This window comes from Platalea leucorodia (genome assembly GCF_965183815.1).
Source record: "Platalea leucorodia genome assembly, chromosome: 3".
Lineage (NCBI taxonomy): Eukaryota > Metazoa > Chordata > Aves > Pelecaniformes > Threskiornithidae > Platalea > Platalea leucorodia.
This window is the reverse complement of record NC_138825.1, coordinates 67,641,242-67,665,665: the sequence shown is the minus strand read 5'-3', so window position 1 is coordinate 67,665,665 and position 24,424 is coordinate 67,641,242. Positions and strand designations below refer to the sequence as shown.

The window sequence follows — 24,424 nt, the reverse complement described above, 5'->3', positions numbered from 1 at the left end:
AACAGCAACCAGATATAACATACCCAGTGCCCATGTACTGTAAGGCAAGGAATTTCTTTATAAAAAGTCTCTATAAAATTGAAAACTGTCGGCATTCATACAGAAGGCAAATTGAAGGGATCTCTTTTAGGTAGTAAGGTCAAGTATATCTTCTGGAAAGGTACAAAAGATACAGTGTTGAGTTAGATGACTAATGTGGATATGCAGAAGATAATTTTCCAGTAGAAATAATTTTTTCACATTATTTTTTTTCATTGCTGTGTGTGGATACTTACTCTATATTCATCCTGTACATTCATTGTTATCATACTGGATATAATTTTAGATAACTAGATTTTGTGTATTTATTCTCCTGTAGGCTTGTAAGGGTTGTATTACTTTTTAGGTGCCTCTGATATTTTCAGAAGAATAAAATAGGGTGTATATAGGACAATACTATCACACAATTTTCATGCTCAATTTGTTGTACAGGATATTCTGTAGCCAAAGGTAAAGGAATTTCTGACATTTTGTAAGGTGAATTTGTGAAGAGAATAGGAGGCTTTCTTTGAAATATGTGACTCTTACTTAAATCCACATAGCACTTTCTGTAAAAAAAATTTTGCAAAATATCCACATGATTAAGTGCATGAAGTCAACAGGCCTGAGAACATTTAATCTCAGTGGAACTTTTCCCTACCTGTGTGAATTCAAATTCATGTTATATTAATCACACTCTCTATGTTAACATACCTCATGGAACTACAATGTTTTTTGATGATGAATCCGTCAAATGGGACTTGGTATATGACTTTCATAGAGCTTATGCCAGTGTAAGATTGATTTTGATTCTTTCACCACATTTAACCCTTGGGCAGTATACTTGCCCTTTTTTCTGGACAGTTATTAATTCATCCAAAGCAAATTTTCTCCATCATTCTGCCATTAAAGCAGGAGTAACTCATGAATATAAGGGTCCTTTTTTTTCCAGTAAAAGCTACAGTATGTAAATTAAAATTGGTAGAAAAGATATTGCTTCAAGTCTGCAAATGGCAGGCATTGCACCTGTAGCAACAAATGGTAAGAAGTGGCAACCTGTATTGTCTTGCTGTAGAATAATGTATTTTTTCTAATCAGGATAATTTATGGAGAACAGATATTTGTTATATTTTTCCTTTAAGGAAATAAAAAAATAAAATAATGTTAAAAATAACACACACAAATGCAGAAACCACAAAGTTCATAGAGCTATATTATCCTCACAATGACTAAAGGATTTTTTTTGTCAGCTCTCATTAAGGCAAATTGAAGTTGAAAGAATAAATTCTCTTATGGAGGTCTTATAAAGCTATGCCATTTCTCCTTTCTCACACTTGGGCATCAATTCACTTGTCTTCTGTCTTTCTTTTTGCTCTCCAATCTCATTACCTTGATTGCTCACCCTCCCTCCAGCCTTCTAAGAAGAAATATAGTTTTTTTCATAGAAGATCATATTTAAGGAAGATAGACTTTGAACTTTAAGAAAAAAATAAATTTTACCTGAAAAGGTTTTCAGAAAGGACCTTTAAGATTATTTTGAAACAAACTTGTTCTTTCTTACCTTTTTAAACAGCAGCACAGTTTTGTAGTTTTCAAAGATGAGTGCATATCAAGTTTTGTTTTTACTGTGCGTGCGTATGCACATATATATACTCTGTGTGTGTGTGCGCGTGCGCATGCAGCGTTCGTATATATGAGTGCATTGCTCAAGTAAGAATCATCTGTGGATTACCATGACGGTGATAACCAGTGCAGAATTGCTTTCTTGGGTACAATAAAGAATGGAATGACAGATTTTATCTACACTGATTTTCTTTTTAAATTCTGTCTTAAAGCATATTTATTAATTAAGTCCTGTCTATACTGTTCTGAAAAATCTTTGTTCCTGGAGTAAAACAGTATTAACATTCAGGTTTTGTGTAATACATACATATATTTAGTTACTATTAACTAGCATGCATTTCAACTAACATCAAACACAAATTTCTTTCTCTAAAAGAAAACACGGGTATTTTTCAAAACTATGTTAGCTTGTCATGAATAAGCTTAGTGGAAGAAAGGCTGCAAAACTAACAAGCCAGGAAAGTGGCCATGAATTTAACCATGAGAAAGCACTGCCTCCAGAGGCAAAATAATTCAAAACATGGTTTATGCTGACTGAAAATAGAGGAAAAATCACAGGAGTTTTGATTCACTGCTTTGTTTTCCCCTGCCCTGAAAAATGAAATCAAAACACAACGAGTTTTTTGGTTTGTTTTTTTTTTTTTTTTACGATTAGAGTGGATTAATTATAATACACAGAGACTTGTTTATACAGATCTATATCTTTGTTTAATACGCAAATGTTTATTTTTACTGCTTTTATTTTGATATGTGATCCTTAGAGGTCTCCATGATATGCGGTAAAATACTAAATAAGAATCTATTATGGTTGCGTTTATTATATCAAATGATAAGCCACCTCTGAAGAGCAGAGATTTGGGCTTTGCATATCCTTGCATTTTTGTTAGAAAAGAAGTAATTTTCTTCAAAATATTGATGTACTTGCATGCTATTTCTTTCAAAATCTCCCACTTTAAAAGGTAAAAACACTGACAGATATTAAAAACGGTATATCCTTTCTGTCAGAATAATTTTGCACAACAGATACTGCAGATACACAACTCTTTCATGCTTGAAACATTATGATATGTTTCAATTTCCTCAAGGATCCCAAAGTGCTAGTTATGTCATACTTTGCTTTGAATTACTTGTGCGGCCATCATTGTGGTACAATATTGTCCGTAGTAATGTTGCAAAACAGTAAAGTAGAAGGAGGTAGGAAAATCACTTTTGGCTGGCTAGAAGTTAAGGGTTTTTTTCATTTTCCCGTGTGGTAAAGTTTAGAAATAAAAGTCCTGAGCTGTTTTGCTTGGTGCTTTACAAACATGGAAACAAAAGAAAGCCTAAGATCAAGCATAATTACAGTCTAAGTTGGTGAACTGTACTAACAAAGAAATAGAATTTAACTGTTTCTTGTTGCTACTTACACTGTTTTAAGTTTTTTCAGTGGCAAGTCAACACTTTAGGAAGTATTCATGGATTTTGATTTTAAGATCATCACACAGTGGGATGTCCTCAACAATATTGGATACAAATATTGATTACCCCTAAATGCAATAGCAAGGCTGAGAGAAATATTTTTACTAAGAACAGCTTTTAATTTGGACTTGAACAGTTGCTCTTGTTTTATCGTCTTGCATTTTTGTTTTTAATAATCCTTGCATGCTAGGATTTTGTTGCCATAGAAATATGAGCTTTTTTAGTTTTGCAAAATTATGCAAATTCTTTTTCTTGTTAAAATATTCATGATGGAGTACAGCCAGAGATGGGAGGGTAAGGGTCGGTTCTTTTGTCTTAATGGAATTGAACATTGACATAAATGTTCCAGTTAGTATTTCATTCTAATATTACAGGAAGGCATTTATTGATATGTCTACTGTAATTATGGTTTGTCCCTTTGGAACCAAAGACCATGGAACTGGGAGATGAGCATTTAATCAGTAAAATTAAGAATTACTTTCAGTTATGAGGTTGTTGACAGCGACAAGACCAGAAGTAAACAGGTTTTATTTAGAAACGTTTGATGAGGATATGTTATTTAGAAACATGTCTCAGAGTTGATGCTCAAATAGTGAGTGTGATTTCAATATCACTAGTAGTCTGAAACATCTTCAGAGTTAAAGAAAAAGTGGTATTTTTATCCAGACCTGCACCCTTCAGCCACTCTGGCCCTGCTAAACTGGTCCTTATAAAGATCAGAGCAGCTGTTGCAAAAAACTAGTCAGCAGCTGGTGAGTTTGTATTAGCTGATTTTTTTTTTATCCTCTGCAGTTTAACTGTATGCAGTCAGGGAAAAATGTCTGCAATTTTGATGACATACAAGGTTAATTTTTTTTAAATATCCCTCTATGACAAGTGCCTGACAAATTATGCTACAGTGTCACAGCTTCTGGCATATTTTTGCCAGACTGGGAGACTTCCAAAGACTGAGATTTACTTGCCACCACAGTAATAGGCACCTTCGGCTGGGGCTGCACGGCTAGAAGGCGCGTCCCCTGGGTGGTGGATAGGGGATCCCTCTCTGGAGGGTGCACCGGATAAAATTGAAGAAGGTGCCGCGAACCAACGCAGCCTAAGGGAAGGCCACCCTGACAGAAAAACCACTGGCCCTCCAAGTCATGGGGGTTGGGCAGGAGGCCAACTACCTCCTCCTGGAAAAAAAATAAAAAGTTGCAGAAACGACGAGCATCAACTCAGAGATGGAGAAAATCAGTAACGAAGTGAGGAGGAGGAGATGGAACTGGATCGGTCATGTCCTGAGGAAAAAAACAACAGACTGCGCTGTGGCCCTTGGGACTCCAGAGCACGCAGCCACAGACCGATCGAAGTGGAAGAACGATGTTCGCGCCTTGTGTGCCTCCTGGCACTGAGAGAATTCAGATCAGACAGTAACAGGCATGGGCAGTAACTGTACATGAATTACAGTTACAACATCACTACTGGAAGAATATATACCCTACTTTATATTTTTGAATCCTTGACTTAGTTTCAGCAGCTTGGGGAACAGTGGTCGGGAAGGCACAGACACAGAAGGACTTTGATCATACGGAAGGCAAAGGAGGAAGAAGAAAGTGAGTAACCATACTAAGGTTATATGGTATGGTTACTGTGGTTAAGCAACTATAACAAAGTAACCATATATTCTAAATTTTGTAAAGGCTTATCATTAGCAAAGTGGATTTTAGACTTCAGGAATGGCTGGCCAAACAATTCTGTTTCTCTTCTCCAGTGAGAGGAAATGACAGCTGGGAATGATGGTAGCGATTTGAGAATTTGTAGAGTAAATGCCTACACTCATAAGCACATTTTGGGAAACAGCATGTAATCTTATTGTGCAAATTTTTTAATCAATCAGTCACTGATTCTATTAATTTTTTCAGTGCTAAGTTCTGAAAGGGCAACTACTCAACATAAGTAGGAATGACAGCACAGGGCTCACAGGACAGCTGATGTTCTTCAGTTCCCGTCTTCCTTAGGAACCGAGATTGATCCCATTTTTCCTTTTAGAGATCCATGATATTATCAAATGTTTTGATATTATGTATTAAACACAGTGAATTGTTGCATTTTATTTAGATATCTAATTTTTCTTTGCTTCCAAATAATGCAGTCTAGTTCATCCAAGGAGGAAGAGAACCAAGGTTATGAAATGGTAAGGTTAATACAGTATCTCAGTAACAGTGAGATGGGGCTGAGTTTATGGGTATAATTTAGAAAATCCACAAATACAAAGCTTCTTATTGAATACTTTAATATTTTCCATTTAAATGTTTTTTATTATAGCAGATACATTGAATTAAAAGAATTGTGTAAGAAAGATTTTAATTTGTCTGCATTGTGTGTGACAAACTATTTTAAATATGAAGGGTCTGGAAATAAGTGTCAGATTGTCATGCTCCGGATGGTAAGAGTTATCAACCACTTTACAAAAATTATGCCTTGCATCTTCTGGAGCAAGACGAAAAAGGCAGCAGGACCAAAAATCAAAATTTAGATTGTCTGATTACACTTGATTTACTGGTATTCTAGCAAAAAAAAGGGATACTTGGAACGGATACTTCAGGAGATACTTATTGGAATATACTGCCTTCCCCTTTGATTTTCTTTCTTCACTCACGATTCCGTTGTGTTTCAATCTGAACGCGTGATATTTCTCCGATAGGTGCCAGGGTATTCCTTCTACTGCCTAGTGATCAGATGCAGCGTACAGAAAGACTTTGCTATAGCTGAGACTAATGTGAGTTCTGGAAGGGATCCCAATTGCTGAAATATTGATATAAAATATATGAAAGAAGCATGGTCAAGGTACATAAGAAGTGCTATTTGGCAGAGTTTTGGTTGCTGCTTACCAGTTGTGCTTGCTCTGTGGACAAGTGTTATTTGTCTCTTAATCAGAAAACGTTCACTTAGGGGAAAAAAATTAAAGCCACAGATCTGACCGTTCTTTTCATTGCTGGGAAACTTTAAAATATTCAGATTTATTGTGAGTGTGTTGTTCCATTACCCAATGTACGAAGGAAGAAGGTCTTACACAAGGAGTTTTTAAGGATTTTTTTTGAGTTTTCCTTAAAGGTCATTCGAGGTAGAGCAAATAAATGTTTTCTCACTGGTGTGCTTTATATCTTGCTCTTTGATTTCTTTGCTTATAGCTTAGACATTGGAGAACATTCTGTGGTCATATGAGTGCCTAACTAAAACTCCCTTATCTTTGGATCAACTTTGCCTTTACGTAGGATCAGCAGAGGAAATACTAAAAATGAAAGAGGCTGTATCATAACATTCTGGATAAGATTCCAGAGAATAATTACTTGGAAATCTTCTTATAGTGTGACTTGGTTATCGGAGTGGTCTGTTTCAAGAAACTGGAGGTGAGAGTGAATGGTGTGAAATATTAAGTTTCCCCTTCGAGTGGTTCAGTGTTGTAGAAAAACATTCACAGAAAGCAACTGAACCAAGCAATATAGTAGTCAGGGTACTTCATATAAGTTTATTCCCTCTTTGTTCCATTAACTTCTCTGGAGCAGTATTCTGAATAAGTCAATTTAAGTAGAATCAGCTTATACAATTTATATAGAAGAATTTTGAGTGTGCTTAAGTAGGGAATCAGTAGGATTCTGAACTAGCTGGGATAGAGTTGGGAAACTCTAGGTGATAGAGAGTTGGGGGAAAGAGCTCATTCTTTCAGGGGAAAAATTTAACTTCCCTTTGAAGAAAACTCTGGCATTCTTTTAAAGCTAGCCAGAACTATACTGTCATTCAAATGGAGCATGATTATTCTGCTCCCTGCTTTATCTGAAATATTACTATAATGCCTCAGAAGAGCTTTTATATTCCATCTAAATTCAAGTCTGTCTAAGAGAGGAGAGTCTATTTAATCTCTAATTGGATCTTGAGTAGAACTAAAACATGCAATCTTTACTGAGACCTATTACTAAATGAATAAATGTTTGATGTTTTCTTGGTGATGATTCTATCAGAATTCTTTTCTAGTCCCTGCCTTCCCTCACTCACAACCAGCATGAAGAATGGATCAGCAAAACCCAGTTAAATATCATAAATTTACAGCTGCTACTTTTTTTGTAAAGAAGATAATAATCCAGATGACAGCTGACTTAACAATGGAATATTTCCTTAAACATAAGTGAATTAAGTTATTAAAAGCAGCCCTTTGTCCAGTCCCTTCTGCACTGAGTGGGTTGGCTAGAAAAACACATATACACTTAGCCATTGGTTAAGATGGTACTTTGCCTGTTCAGCACCTTGTCAAATCGTATCACAACTGCATACGCACCAATCAATTATGGACTAAATTGGTCACCACTAATAAACTCGGAGCAATCTTATTTTTTTTAAAGGACTTACTTCACATAGTTAGTACTGATGTTGTGGTGGCACATATCTCTATATTTGCTGAAATCTGTGTCATAAAATAAACATGTGCCTAGAGAGTTTGTGAAGGTGAAAGAGTCCAAATAAACTTCAACATTTTATTGCAGCTCTGTTTCATGGAAATTCGAAGCGGCTAGCAGGGAATGTTAAACTGTATATAATATGATTTCATTACCTTCAAGCACTGTATCTAGTGGTAGATATTGCCACTAGGAATATGACAGAGCCACTGGAAGACTGAGTGAGCATCTGTGTCATTTCTCATAATCATGACAGCAAGCAAAAGAACGTTCACAGGCATATCAGGAAACAAGTGGGGTTTTGTTTGTTTTGGGGATATCTTCTGGAATAAGAGGACATTATTGTCTCTGAGTACCTTGAGTTACTCTCAGCAGCTTGCTGTGAGACTCCTTCTTGGTTTTGTATTCAGTAGTATGTGTATTAGCTTTCCTCAGTGAAATGTTCTGCCCGTTCATGTTTGTAAGCCTTTTTTTTTTTTTCTCTTTTCTTTTTCTGATAGCATTTGTTCACTTGGTATAGTTCTATGTATGTCTATGTATACAATAATGCAATAGTAAGCAGGGTCAATGTTTCCAAAAGCATGCCGCTTTTCTATAGCTGTACTGCAGCTATATTGGTCTAATAAAAATATTAACTCTCTCTGTAATGCTTGTCTCTCTAATACAACATGTCAGTGACTATATTTCTGCTAGAACCACTAACAGTGAAGAGGGAAAAAATTGTCCAACTTCTTGATATTTGTTGATACCTTTTGTTTTGCTCATTTTTAAAGTCTGGTGTTGTATGAGTATTGGTCTAAATCTAGTTTAATGTGGTAATATATTTTTGCTTTTGAAGGTGTCATGTTCTCTTGGATTAGATCTAAGATCAAAGCCTCTCTGAGCTAAATCTATTCTGATATAGATTTTACTACTAAAGACACGAGCAAGGTGCATGTGTTTTATTTCAATAATACACTTACTGTGTAATACTTTATTCATTTGTGAAATGTATTTTATGTCTTCTGAGTTATTTCTTAAATATAAATACAAAGTGAAGTAATTCGAAAGTCATCCATCGGTGGGGAAACCACAGGCCAGCCACTTTCTAGATTCCTTTGGCTATGCAAAGGACTTCTTTCAGTTGTCTACATGTAGCCACATAGTGCCATATCAGATGCCTGGTATATTCCATCTGACTTCCACTCAGGAAGGTCATGGTCATCTAATTCACAAATGGGCAACCATATTTAGATGCTTTAATCACAAACTGAGTCTCTTCCTAGCTGACAGAAGAGCATTTTACTGCTTAATGAAATAAGGGTTTGTAAACAGCACTCTATTTAGTGGAAGTAGCTCCTGATCTTCTGAAGTTACATTTGGCAGATGATATTCAGAAGAAATGAGGCAGCCTCTAGTGTAGTGGAGTAAGTGCTAAAACTTTATGGGCAGAGTTACAAGAGGCATTGGAGAGGGAAAGTGTGAATCACCAAATGTTTCAGGAATATGATGGGTTATAAAAGCTGTATAAGAAAGAGGTACTCTCCAATGACATTAGCAGGAGAGATCCTGACAGCTTGCTCAGAAAAGCATTGACAGCAGACTAGGTGAAGGAGGAGAAAGACTTCTAGAATTTGATTTCCATGTAGAGAGGTGCAAGCTTTCCTCATCTATGGCTTTTCAAATATTTCTGGCAATGCTGTTTGTTTGTTTTCAATGCTGTAAATATTTGTGGTTTACTATCACTTGTCTTGATTTAAAAGTGATTTTAGTGTGACAGGCATAACATCAAAGCATGTTTTACACAAGGTAGTACTGAGTACTTCCTCCTGCCCTCCAGCTTTCTTCCTGTTGAGCATGGACATGTGTTCACAGGAGAGGAGCCGTCTCTCCTGCTTCAGAGGGTTTTGACTGACCCAGAATGCAACTGTCATGATATCATAACCAGTCTTGTCTGCTCTCTGGTTATATCCTTTAACACCATGTAACATAATAGTACAGTTAACCATGAACAACCAAAAAAATTAACTATCTGCCAGAAGCTTGGTACATTAGAATTAAGATAGCTGTGATTTCTCTCTCCTATACTTGTATTTCTTGGGGAGTCTGTGACTTTTCTTGAACACATAGATTCTGCCTCCTGAGCTGGGAAGAAATACTTGATGTATTAATCTAAAAATAGGTGGGAGAGAGATAAAGGAAATTCTGTGGAACTTCCTTGACGTTTTTAGTCAGCTATTCTTGTCTCAACAAATACATGCCTTTGTCACCAGCAAGGCAAACTTCTATGCTCTGTTCTCTTTGGTGTTGATATGGCCTCAGATGACAATCCTTGAGGCAGAACTCTGAATCTTTGTGTGATACAGAGAACAATGTCAAAGTGAAGGGATCTCACAGGTGCCCAACTTCTGTATCGCCTTTGTATTCAAAATTCAGTGAAAAGTATTTTTTGCACTAGATGAGACATAATTGTTCATGCAGCACATGGATTGACCTCTGAATTCTTTTGCCTGTGAGTGAACTTGTACTTTAAATATACAGAGGAAGGGAAGGGAAGGAAATTAAATTAACCTTTATAAACAATGGCAGAAGGAAGTAGTGCTTTCTGGTTTATATATGTTTGGGTTTTTTTTCTAATCTACATTGGTATTATACAGCACATAAGGTAGATATATATTCTGAACTACCAGGTACTCTCTCCAATAAGTGCCATTTTGGGACCTTGACTTCAATGTGTGATCCTGTTTGTGATATGCAAATCTTGCCAGTTGCAGCCATGAAACTCAGACTGCTGTGGCTAGCAGGGACCTCAAGAGGCTTCTTAGTCATATTCCAACTCTTAGGCATCATACCTAGAGTATCTCTGACATGTTTGAACTGCTCTTAAACATTTAATGAAGGAGTTCAACAGCATTTTCAAGTAGCTTGATACTGTTTTGACCATCCTTACAGTCAGAAAGCTTTCTATATACTCAAGCTGAATCTTCTTCAAGCCTTCCCTGCAGCTGCCACAGGAAAATAAAAATGGCCATTTCATTTTTCCAGTCTTTCATGTTTTGGTAAACTGTTTTCCTATTCCTTCTTAGCGTTCTCTTTTCTGGACTAGTCGAACCCACCACTTTCCTCTAGTGCATCTTGTTGGTCCTATTTTAAAAGTCCCTAATCCATTCTGGTTGCTTTCTCTGAAGTATTATCTGTTTGTCTACTCCTTTCTAACAGATTTTTGGTCAAAGTTTACGTTGTTGACTGCTTTTCTATCTGCATTCATTTTAAATCAGAACCTTTCCTTTCTTTTTTTTTTTCTGTATGACCTATGGATTCCCCGTGTTGGATTTTCATTTACTAAGGTAAAGGTTACGTAGTCGGGAAAAAGTAAAACCTGTCTCGGTACATATTTTTCATAGGTTGCCTGAAACCACACAATCTTTGTTTTCCCATTATTTTCACTTCCTTGAATCTTGTAGTTACTCTGAACTTGAAACAGAAATGGTAAAATTCTGCAAAAGTTACTCTTTTAAAATGTTTGTCTGAAGCTGAAAGCGATTCGGGGTACTTCTTGCAGCATTTTGGATATCTAAATTTTCTACATTCCTCTTACAGTTATCAACCAGTGTCTAGCCTTTACCACAGGCAAAACAAAAATGCTGTAAAAGGTGTGTATAAGGAAAAAAAGTCTTTTCATGTTGCTATGGGCAAGGCTGGATGTAGTTGCATTGGTTCTAACAGGTTTGGATACCACATAGATAAACATCCAATGCCGATATTTGCCTATGATACTAAACTATGAGGAGCTGTGGACTCCCTCGAGGGTAGAGAGGCCTTACAGAGAGATCTGGATAGACTAGAGAGCTGGGCAGTCACCAACTGTATGAAATTTAACAAGAGCAAGTGCCGGATTCTGCATGTGGGACAGGGTAATCCTGCTTATACATACAAACTGGGGGACGAGAGGCTGGAGAGCAGCCCCGCGGAAAGAGATCTGGGGGTTTGAGCTGATGGCAGGTTGAATATGAATCAACAATGTGCACTGTCAGCCAAAAGGGCTAACCATGTCCTGAGGTGCATCTAGCACAGCATAGCTAGCTAGTCGAGGGAGGTGATTGTCCCACTCTACACTGCACTGCTGCGGCCGCACCTCGAGTACTGTGTGCAGCTTTGGATGCCTCAATATAAGAAGGACATCAGACTGTTAGAGTGTGTCCAAAGGAGGGTGACGAAGATAGTGAAAGGTTGTGAGGGCAAGACTTACGAGGAGCAGCTGAGGTCACTTGGTTTGTTCAGCTTGGAGAAGGCTGAGGGGTGACCTCCTCGCAGTCTACAACTTCCTCACAGGGGACAGCGGAGGGGGGCGGGAGCTGATCTCCTCTCTCTGGTGACCGGCGATAGGACACAAGAAAATGGAATGAAGCTGTGTCAGGGGAAGTTCAGACTGGACATTAGGAAAAGGTTCTTCACCGAGAGGGTGGTCAGTCCCTGGAACAGGCTCCCCAGGGAAGTGGTCATGGCACCAAGCCTGTCAGAGTTCAAGGAGCATCTGGATGATGCTCTTAGTCATCTGGTTTAGTTTTAGGTAGTCCTGCGAGGAGCAGGGAGTTGGACTCTATGATCCTTATGGGTCCCTTCCAACTTGAGGTATTCTATGATTCTATGATCCTGTGATTCTGTGATCCAAGCTTTGGGTTATGAATTGGAGTGAATTTTCTGTCTTTAACCTAGCAATTAGCTGTACAGCCTCAGATGCGGTTTATGGATTTTTATAGCTTTTTGGATAATTCAAAATCAGTTGATTTCCATGCCTTAAATACTGGGACTTGTTTTCTGTTACTATGTGCAAAACCATCTAGTACAATGAACAAGAGATAGAACATTATGTCCTTGAGAATAACCAGATTATTCTCTTTGTAGAAGACTCACGAATTTTCTCTGTGGTCAGCAGTATGGACTGGAAGGGCAGAAGGATCCCTGTGATTTTAATAGTCTCTGAGAGGAGGCTCACGTTGCACTGAAGTATGAGGCAGATGCGTTTAAAAACCAAAATGTAGCTCTTGCAACTTCTGATTTACTTATGCTGCCTCCAAACAATTAACAAAAAGCACTGGTTTTGTACTGAACTCTGTCATTCAAATCTGTAGCTTTTGATTTGCATTCTAAATCTGATCTCTCTCAATTTTTTCATGGAAAAGCTAGTGTCATTGCCATGGTTTTGGGGGCTAAAAGAGCATAGAAAAAATATATCGGCATGACACAAGAGCCTGGTTATTGACTTCTCACACTAAAGGCTTAGGCAAACTGAGAGAAAGGGCTGGAGCATTCTTTTAAAGTAAATTTATTTGACACCATGAGGGGAAAATTCTTACTTTATTTTAGGTTACAATTCATTCTAAGAAAAACGTCACTGGGCTTCTTTCTTTTTTGGTTGTTTGCCCCATCAACAAAACTGAAGTTATTGAATCTTCTAAAGGTTGCTAAGGCTGCTAATGTAGAGGCCCAGCCTAAATGATGACCATATAAGTGAAATACACTGAAAACCTAATGTCAGTATCAAGTGGAAGTTTGCATAGATTTCAGATCTGTTTCTCATCACTTTGTTAGTCTGTGTGTTTAAGGAATTTGCAGCCTTTGACAGGCATAGAAGAAAAATGACTAAGTGTGATTTCTAGATGGTTGAGCAAGAAGGGAATGGAGCTGTAATCCTCAGGTATCCGCATATGGTTTTGTAACACTAGAATTCTATTTCTGGGAAATACTGATGCTGGAGAAAACTGCCCCCAAAATGGTTAAGGCCTGTTTTCTTTCATTTAATTGCATTTTTTTCTGTCTTTTTTCTCCCCAGGTAGCAGCTGCTGGAGGACATCTGAAATTTACAGTCTCCTATGACTTCACAGAGGAAGAAGAGACAGTTCAGTTGATGGTTCAATCTGATGTCATCATAGAGGTAAAGTGATTGTCTTTTCAGCCACCATGTCTTTGTTTCAGCTGGGACGGAGTTAATTTCTTCCTAGCAGCCAGTATAGTGCTGTGTTTTGGGTTTAATATGAGAATAATGTTGATAACACACTGATGTTTTAGTTGTTGCTAAGTAGTGTTTACACTAAGACAAGGACTTTTCAGCTTCCCATGCTCTGCCAGGTGCACAAGACACTGGGAGGGAGCACAGCCAGGACAGCTGACCCAAACTGGCCCAAAGGGCTATGCCATACCATATGATGTCATGCTCAGTATATAAGCTGGGGGGAGTTGGCCAGGGGGCAGTGACCGCTGCTCAGGGACTGGCTGGGCATCGATTGGCGGGTGGTGAGCAATTACGTCATGCATCACTTGCTTTGTATATTATTGTTGTTATTATTATTACTACTACTACTACTACTACTGCTACTACTACTACTGCTACTATTTTACTTTATTTTATTTCAATTATTAAACTGTTTTTATCTCAACCCATGAGTTTTCTCACTTTTACTCTTCTGATTCTCTCCCCTATCCCACCGGGAGTGAGCGGTGCTTAGTTGCTGGCTAGGGTTAAACCACAACACATAAAAAAAAAAGAAAAAAAAAAAAAAAGAAAGAAAATTGCCTACTTCTTCAGATGTTCAGCGTGAAGCCTGGTGGTTGAGGACACAAAACAGCAGGGTGCATGTACTTTCAGCTAATTTATAGTATCAGAAAATGGACACACTTTAGAGAACTAAAATCTTCAGTATCTCAAGGAGCCTCTGGCAATACTGCAGTAGCTTACAAAACTGTATTCTTCCTGTTCATCAGGAAGTATCAAGAAATAAAATAATTGCTTGTTTGAGGTAACACTTTCACATTCTTTCAGCAGACCTGTTCTTGTGCAGCTCGGCATTGTATGAATTTGCTTTTGCCTGTGCAAAGCCATGACACTACATTTTAGATGAATAACCTAAACTTTCTTTTGCACTGACTTTCAACTTTATCAGGCAAGCCCATTTCAGGGTTATGAAAGGTGAATGTTATTCTTGATATTTATTATTCTTGTAAAATATATCATTCAATAAATCCTGTACCCCAACTGGCTACAGATAGAGCTTCTTTTCCTGACTTCTTTCATATTTAAATGTCTTTCTCTCATGGCTCTATCTAGGGAGGTGACTTGAGAATCAGCACTCCAAAAGGGGGCATTCACCTGCAGCCTTCTGAAGAGCACACTGAAGAAATTGTGCTGAAACCAGAATCTTTCTCTGTGCATGGCACTGATGTTCCAGTCAGCAGGAGGGAGTTCATGACTATCCTTGCAAACGTAAAGAGGATCCTCATAAGAGCCACATACAGCTATGGGATGAATGCCATCTACAGGTGAATGTGGGAACGTGTCTGTTTGCTACAGGCAGCTTCTCAAAATACTTGTTTTCTCTCTTCAGAGAACTAAGCTGATGTAATTTAAAACACGCTAATTTATTACCATGAAATCCATAGCATTCATTTACACTTTCAAACAGTTGTTAGTATTTTTTTCATTTTGGGTAGGCAGGAGGAGGAGAGGTAACAGAAAGAAGCAACCTTGTAAGAAAATAAATCACATGGACTATTAAGGCATGAATGACAGTTCTATAAATATGTTTATTTTGTGAACACTGTAATTCCCATGTATATGGTAAATCATGGAGTGCAGTAATGACATGTTGAAGTAAGAGATGATATATTGCTTATGTATTGTTTTCCCCATTTAATGAGCACTCAGGCCCATATTAACAGTGGACCAGAGGATAATATCCTAAGTCTCTAAGCTAGAAAAGTGGCTAGAGGGGAGTTTTCTGTTTTTAATCAGTACCACACACAGAACTGGCTAATCCCAAAGCCTTTGCCTCGATTTATGTCAGGCTGCTGCCTGGACTGCTTAAAACCTCTGATTTCATGGGAACCCTTCTGAGTCTTCTGATAAAATGAAAGATGTTGTATGAGATGACAGACAGTTGTTCTGTCTCAGTGGCTGCAGTGTGGTTGAACCTGTAAAGCTCATCTTGCATTTAAAACTTTCATAAGTGCATGAGCAAATACTCCAGGTGGGCTAGAAGACAGCCTCTCTCCTGATCCTGTATGATCGCACTCTGTCTATACATTAATAGCTACGTGGCATAAATAATATTTTTGAAATGTGCAATGGAGTTGATTGCATAGTAGTCTTCTACTCACAAGGCATAAAACCTGAAATGTTCTCTAACCTACACATCACTTGATTCAGCAGCATAAGTGAATTTGGAATGGAGGGAGATGATAGCACATTAGTGATTATTTGCTGAGAGCATAGATACAGTTTTTGCTACTGTGAAATTTCTTAAGCAATCCAACCATCATTTGAATACTTAGGTAATTAAAATACATCCTAAATTGAAAGGCAGGTTGTGTCAACAGCATGCAGTTTTCTGATTTGAGCTTTGGCAGTGTACATATTTTCCCTGCAAAAAGAATTCACGTTTCTTCAATCTCTTTCTCTTTCTGTGGTTAATTAGTATGTATTGCCTCTCTGTAAATAAGTTTGTGAATCATAACTAGCTTGAGTTTGAGCCAAACTGTTTCCTAATTTGCTCATTTGGTCATCAACCTTGCATCTCCTTGCATCCAGTTTGAAAACCTTTCATGGCCCATCACCTTCCCACCCTGCTGTTAGAGAAGAGTCAAACCATCAGGCCAGAGCTCACCTCTTATGTACTATGAATGAGCAGACCATGAGAAGCTGTTAATTCACAGCTTACAGCTGAGACTAGTGGGAGCTCAGTGAGTGCTCTTCCTCCACTCTGTTCCCATTCAAATAAAATAAAAAAAAAAAAATTAGTCAGAATTTTCCAAACTAAAGGAGTGCAGGAGCATTTTTGGGGTGAACAATAGGGGCTTTTATGCTATGCTGTTTTAAAGGAGATACATATGATTGACTGCTTGTCTTACAAAGTATTATGGGAAATGCAAACTTCAGCTATCAGTGGTTTACATACATTTGTGTACTGACATTTGCACCAGAATGAGAAGAGGAGCTTTCCTACAAAAACCACTTTGGCTAGGCGGTTAAAACCTGTGAAGAAAGTTCATTGCTGGACACGTACTGGCTCCATCTTGCCTCTACTGTGGAGCGGTGGGGGTGGGACACATCAGATCCCCTCCGGGCAACAGCACATTGCTCAGGTCAGCACACACATGTAGACCTGGCACAGCCTATAGTTCGTGCCTTGCAAGTAAGAAGTGGCGGACCTGTCAGTGGCACGTTTGGAAGACTACATTGCCGTCTGCATCCCACATTACTGCTTTAGCCATTTGGTTATGTGTGGTGCCTCACTGTTTTTAGTCTTGTTCATATTCAGCCTTTGGTACATTTTAGTGGTGTGTTATAGATAACTTTCTGAAAACATGTCTTGGAAATATTCTTCAAGAAGAGCTCTGGGGCAATCATATAATTTTTGCTTTGCAGGTTAGTAGCCACCATCTTCTAGATGCAGTGACATTACAGTTAGCAAGGTTGGTCCCTTAAAGACAATGATTTAAAAGGGGTTTAGGGGAAGGGACTGAAGTAATTTTTAGGAGTACCTTTCTTGCTAGAAGTGTTTTTATATTACTGGTACATCTCTAGCTGTCGCTATGATGTCTCTTACCAGAGAAGAATGCAATAGTCACTGTGTTACTGTGATTACCAACAGCATGTCCAGAAGTCATTGAAAATAGTTTGCTTTGAAGTAGGCACATTTTATTGAGTGCTGTCAGGGTGCTCATTGCAGTTTAGTGTGACGGAAGAGAGGGTGTGAAATTCCAATCACAATTAAATTAATTGGATTTTTCATCTTTGATTTGACTGGAGGAATCGTAGTTTCACCCATCAGGGTGGGATTTACTGGGTGGAGTTAAATCTTCTCAGAACAGTGCATGCTCCCAGTCAGATGATGTAGCAGCAACAGCATCTACTGTCATCCAGCCCAGCTGGCACATTGCTGATTTTCAGGGTATGCCTCAGTTCTGACTTTTTATATTCTCTTTGACTTTCACTCATGCTAAAACATACTAGATGGAAAGCTGTGCTCATAGCTCTAAGGTCATGCAAAACAACTCTTTTCTCTGTATTCTGCCCCTTTAGTACTGCAGGGAAAATGTCTGGACCCAATGAAGAGGATATTCTTTGTGATATCTTGAGCTGATTAAGGACTACCATTGATGGGCTCCAAAGGAAGACATTTTTGCCAAATAAATAGTGTAGAGCTAAGCCTTAGTAGATAAGTAGATATGAACTAAGAGTTTTTTATTGTCTTTTAAACAGGTATGTGTGGTGGACAGATGGATATTCCTCTGAGAGAGTAAAGAGGGTCTGGCAGAGAGACAGAAATATTACAGGGTTATTAGATCCTTCATGAATGACAATTTCTGCCTCAAAGCATCAGCAGAATTATACAACATACTGATTAGAAATTGCAATATTAAGCAACCTGTTCACTTAAATATTGAAAGTTTTCAAAATGGATAATGACACCACATGTGTAAGGATTTCCAAAGGTGCTATTGTAATCCGTGCTTGAGAAGAGGCCAGAATGGAGGCATTGTAAGATGAAGCAACTTTCTTGCAGTCGTGTAGGAAGAGACTTAAAAATTCAATGGAGCTGTCTCCAGTTAGCAAGAGGTTTAACTTAAAGATTATATTTTTCACCCTTGTTTAGTTTAACCTACTAAAAACATTAGTTAATCAGTAGTGCTTTCAATTAGTTACTAAACAATATTAATGCAGTAATGGTGAGTTTGACTCGAGCATGTTTTTGAGAACATTTTTTGGGTCATTTTAAGCTTAGAATGTTGCTATTGCTTTATAGCATAATTAGGAAGCTTCCTCAAATGAGTGTGCTTTCATTTAGACGATCAAGTACGATGAAAAATGAGAACACAGAAATGCAGCAATCAATTTGAAAGTGAATACAGCTTCTGGGTTTAAATTGCGATCCTCCTCTAACTTGACAGATCTTCCAAACTGTTGCAGTTAAGTCCATCTGTGGTAGAAGCAACAGGCTAGGAAAAGACAGCTCTCTTTTATCATTTTGTTTAATCTAATATTGTTAGCTTGTGCTTCAAAGAAAGTTTAGTAGCACAGTTTCTTAAGTTTTAATATTCAGAGTAGCCAGTGATGGTAAATGTTGTAGACACTCAGATGGACATTGGAAATTGTGGTGCTAAAGATAACAGATTGTTTGCAACCACATACAGAATCAGTGCTAGACACAAGGAGAAAGAGGGAAGGAAAGGCCGAGATTTTCTTCCATATGCAGAATTGGCTTCAAGACAAATGAGCAATGCTTGGGTCAGTACTTCATGTGCCTTGTGTAGCTGATGTGATTCAGATGCCTGGCATAGCAGACAGTAAACTATGCTGATACTGCCTGAAACGTCCCCTTCCCTTTTAATCTTGTTTGTTTTTAGAAGTCAACAGTTGCCTGCTGACAGTAACAGTCAGCTTAAATATTTGGTCTCGATGTCGAATCTCAAATTATTCATGCATCTTCAGGATCCAGTGCCCCATTACTGCCAGCATTATGTATTTTAATGAATGCAGAATGGCATCAAGGAATCAAAATTGCAACATCAAAATGGGAGAAAAAAAAAAATCACTGCAGCTTTCTTCACTGAGTAACTGTTAATGCTAAAAACTGTTAAACACATTAAAATCCCATTTAGCAAATAGCAGAACGTAATGAAAATTGGAACAATTCAGTGAATACAAATGTGGGATAATACTGGGTGGATTGTTTCTGTGTGTAAGTGCTTCTCTTTGTTCCAAGATCTGTGTTGAGAGGGAACTAGCTGTAGTTCAAAGGATAAATAAACCTTGGCCTTTTACTAGTAATTTGTTTCTTCATTTACAGATTTTTCTCCTTAAATTGTTAGATTTTTTTACTGTTAAAGTCATCACCCTTTGATATTTAATATCCTATTGATTGCTTATCTTATTCTAAGGAAAACTCAAAAAAGATGATTGCAAAATAAGCATGCAGCAATGGAACGAAGGGGAAATACTGAAAAGTGAGAGAGATCTTAACGAAGATCTGGATAGAAACATGCATCCTTCTCTTAAAATAGTTTCAAGAACCCTTTACAGAAGTTCTAGTATCGCCAAATTAGAGTCAAGTTTCTAACTGCATAATCCACAAAGGTAGTTCCTCCAAAGTCCAGTCATATCCCCAATGATGGTAAAATTTCTGTTTTTCTGAAGCTCCCATTCTAATTTCAGAAATCTTCCTTTTTGTTCCCCTACTTTTTATGTCTGTCTTATTGAGAGTAGTCATAAAATTGAGTGGGAAAATATCCTGTCTTAACCTTTCCTCCAACCACTGCAGTAACAACAAAATATTTTTCTTGGATGTTTTCTTATCCAAGGTCATCCAAATAGTGTTCAGAATTTTTTGGCAGCCAAAAGATAAATGCCTTAGTGTGGAGGAAAAAAAGTTTGTTTTACATTTCCCAAATCAAATTGATTCTTTTTAACAAAATGCATGTCATGACAGAAGGGTATTTTCTGTTGAAAAAGATTCAACAGAAGCTTTTCAGGTAGCTCTAGTAATCAAGCACTCTGTTAAGATTTCTGGGTAAAAATAGAAGTTGTTTAGCCTCTATAATGCCTTAATGTTCTTTATGAATTCTCATAGGAATTAAATCCCTAAATCCCAATTTCTTTCCCCAAATGGATACTGTTGAGATAAACGACATCTGTTTTGCATATTACCTGGAAGATTATCAAAACGCTTTTGTTGTTTCTCTCATCATACTTCCATGTTTTTTAAATAAAAATCATGTTCGGTGTTTGGCTAAACAATGGCTGTTTAGCCAATGTCTAGCATGTATTTTTTAAGGGTGATTGTGCACAGAACAGAAAATTCTCCAACTCTGTCTTCTCTGTCATTGGGGAAACTAAGGTATATGGTGGAAGATTTCCTTTTTCTTTCATGTGCATACTTTTTTCTTTCATGTGCATAATACTTAGATCCTCCTGAACAGAGCTGAAATCTTTTTCAGAGGTCAAATCTCCAGAATAAAAATACCCTATAACCAAAACTTAGTAATGTAACGTTTTAGAAAGCTGAAGTAGTGGTTTATAAATTTTGAAGACACTGCTTAATGTCAAATTTGCTATATATACAGCTGCAATGCAAGTTGGCACTTGTGGCTTGCAGGCCAGGAATAGCCTTCCATCTACTGATACGATGCTGTGAGACTTTTTAAATCTATTTTTATCAATGTGTGTCTGACCATAGTCTCCCTCACATGATGGGCAAAAGTAGTAACAAGCCTACAGACATGTAGTTTAGGAAGAAATAGATGAATATGAAAACCTCCTTATTTTTAAACAGGAGAACATAAACAAGCCACAGAATGTCACTATGTACTGCTTGTTGCATCCAGCTGCACATAAGCTTCCATCTAATTTGCTACGGTAACTGTTTCATTTCTGTTACATCCAGACTAAGAAGCGTTAGCATTGAAGCTGCTGACCACACTTCAGCTGGGAGAAAGGTGGCGTCTGCAGTGGAGTTATGCGACTGTCCCCCGGGGTATGATGGTACCTCGTGTGAGGTGAGTATCACGATGCAGTCCAGATCAATTGTGCTAACACTGTGAGAGTTGAAAGCAACCAGTGTCCCTGTGTTGGTAGAAATTAGTAAAAGAGCTGTCCATTCCTGTTTTTTAGGCATTTGATATACCTTGTCTAGTTACCTTTATTTCTAGGTGGTGGTTCATTATATTTGATAATATTTGAAATCTGAAGTTTTACACCTCTGTGTGATGTGGAGTTATGAAAAGACATTTCTCTTAACAAAAAGAAAATGAAAACAGTCGTCGAACTCTTCAGCCAATTGATGTTACAAATGCATGAAACTTTCACAATTAGAAGGAAAATGGTTATCTGACCTGTGCACAACAAAGCCGGATCAAATTATCTGAGTTAATGTGTTTGAGTTTCCTCTTTTGTTTTCCCAGGGCTTTGCCATTTGCCTTGGAGTCTTTGAGGATTGTGTGTGTGCTCTTGTGAGGATTGTTTCATTTTAGTTTGGTCCTGTTACAGATAATAACATGCACACGTGCTCAGAAAATACCCACTTTCCTAACAAATTCATTAGTTCACACAGAATGTGTTCATACAAGTATACATATGATTAACTAGCTCACGTGGGCATAGCTTGGGGTAAGTAGAAGCCAAAAAAAAAATTCTTCAAAAGCTTTGCCTTTAAGGAAATAGTTTTAAACACCAAGATGCTCTGCTTCACAAAACTACAAACAGTATGCCATTTATGCAGGCACTCTAGGCATTTGCTTGTCAGCTCTCTTTTTCTTTAAAATCTTCCATGCTTGTATGTGATATTTAGGCCTTAGAGTCTAGATTCATGCCAAATGTGGTCGCTTGTTGCTGGGGCTAGATAAACTAATGTAGAAAGCAGGCCTGAAGGAATCAATGGATATTCCTATCACTTCCAAAATGGTACAGACAGAAAAATAAACTGGAAAAGAATATTGCCTACCTTGGCTGAGAAATAATTTTGAAGTATGACCATTGTCTGTCTCTTCAATTATTCGAAGAAAAAAGCTGGATGAAGTGTCATTGTGCTTCACACGTTTTGTTTTTTTTTACGTGTCCATTTTTCCTCTCAATTCAGATTTAGGTGTGATTTCCTGGAAAGCAGTTGGAAAAGCCCTGATTGCAGATGTTTCAATATCTACTTTTGTTGTAGAAGCTGAAGGACTTTGGTAGAATTTGTGCCTTAGTGTTGCTGAAATTCTCTGTCCAACATTGTGTCCTTCAATACTAAACCTTCTCTCAAATTCAAAACAGTCCCTGAAATTTGACATATACTTAAGATCATATTCCACAATAGAAAGTACATATATAGATAGCTGCAAATTTAAAGTCCCTATGCACACTAGTGGGCATGGACACTCTTTGATTCCTGCTCTGGCTGAGTGCCAACCACAGACCTATTGAACTAAACCATATTGCAGTCCCTACCTGTACGTTGGTTTTCCTCCCAAGACTGAAGACCAAGAAGATATGATAGACTTCTGCATAAGCACACTTTTCCTATGTCCCCTCACTGAATTTCACAGCATTTTGGACAGCTCAGAAATGCCATTTGACAAAGCTGGTCTATCTTACGATAACAATGATACAGTTAAAAGTTTTAGTTTCCATGCCTTTATTCACGGAATTCTTTTCTCATGAGTATTTTGTAGCAGAGGTTCAACAGATGATATGCATTGAACAGTTGTGCTTGACAGAAAAAAATGGGGAAATATTTTGATGTTCTGAGTAGATGTTTGTGCTTTTTATAACAAAGACAAGCAAGAAAAGAAAACACAGTGAAATTTTAGATTTCCAGGCAAACTAGCAGTTGAGAAAGTATGGAAAGATAAGTTGAAAATGTCGATTTTTTTAGAATACCATATTTGTTTCTTCTGAATACTTTTGGCCTTGTCCAACACAGTTTCAACCTAGCAGAGTTTCATTTTTATTGATTTTATGCAGGTTTTCAGTTTCATTTTCTCTTCTTCATTTAATTTAATGTATGTGTTTGTTTCATGCATAATGATGTTGTGGTACCTGGCTTAGACGCTGCAGCACTAAAAACCATTATTTACTTATTTTCTTGCTGTGAATGTTTTGGCATGATCGGTCTTCAGAAGACAACTAATGCCATTTAAAATATGCTGTCTCTTGTGAGATTGTTCCATTACACAAATTTAAAATTAATTTTCTACAAGATTCTAGTCAAAGAAAATTGTTATGGTTTTGCTAGTATATCTGAGAAATGAACACAGACTTGCATGAGCATAGGTAAAGCAGATCAAATTTTAAACTTCTGTTGTGCTTTAACCCCAGCTGGTGACTAAGCACCACGCAGCTGCTCGCTCACTCCCCCCGCAGTGGGATGGGAGAGAGAATCAGAAGGGTAAAATTGAGAAAAGTTGTGGGTTGAGATAGAGACAGTCTAATAAGTAAAGCAAAAGCCACGCATGCAAGCAAAGCAAAATAAGGAAATCATTCCCTGCTTCCCATCGGCAGTCAGGTGTTCAGCCATCTCCAGGAAAGCAGGGCTCCATTACGCATAACAGCTACTTGGGACGACAAACGCCGTAACTGAATGTCCCCCCCTTCCTTCTTCTTCCCCCAAACTTACATGCTGAGCATGATGTCATATGGTATGGAACATCCCTTTGGTCAGCTGGGGTCAGCTCTCCTGGCTGTGTCCCCTCCCAGCTTCTTGTGCACCCCCAGCCTGCTCGCTGGTGGGGTGGTGTGAGAAGCAGAAAAGGCCTTGACTCTGCGTAAGCACTGCTCAGCAGTAACTAAAACATCTCTGTATTATCAACACTGTTTTCAAGCACAAATCCAAAACATAGCCCCATACTAGCTACTATGAAGAAAATTAACTCTATCCCAGGCAAAACCAGCACAATTTCAAATACCAATTGGACTCATTTGTGATAGTTACTTTGCTCTACTCATGTGAATCTTCTGGCCTTTATTTGTCAACATCTTCCCATCTAATTGCTCTTCTCCACCAGCTTTGTTCCCTTTCTATCTACTCTTTTACTTCCACTGTGGAAAAAGTTGTGTTTAACTTGCATCACTATGATGGTCAAGAGCTGTCCTGACTTTTGAATGTTACATCATTTCTTTTGTTAAGATCCCAATATGTAATCTTTAATTTTGGTTCTGTTCTAAGCCTTGCTGTTGATACTCCATGTCTAAGCCCGTAGAATTAGTGACTTTTGGAGACTTACCTTGTGCAATGTCATGTATATCTGTGCACGAGATCATTCTTTTCAGAATCACCGAAAGAGGAAGATTTATAGGTTTATACAGAAACAGCTTAGGCAGTGGCATCTCATGCCACAGAAAAAAAATAGGGTAATTTCTTCTAACCTCTTTTTCTTTTTTGGAT

The 24,424-nt window shown here is 37.9% G+C and overlaps 1 protein-coding gene across 1 annotated transcript in view; it reads left to right on the top strand.

The window, feature by feature from the left end:
- Positions 1-24,424, top strand: part of LAMA2 (laminin subunit alpha 2) — a 375,020-nt gene that overhangs the window by 193,680 nt on the left and 156,916 nt on the right. Inside the window, exons 13-15 of the mRNA XM_082305530.1 lie at positions 13,342-13,443; positions 14,614-14,825; positions 20,948-21,059. Coding sequence (XP_082161656.1) covers positions 13,342-13,443; positions 14,614-14,825; positions 20,948-21,059 — 426 coding nt within the window. The remainder of the gene's footprint in view (positions 1-13,341; positions 13,444-14,613; positions 14,826-20,947; positions 21,060-24,424) is intronic.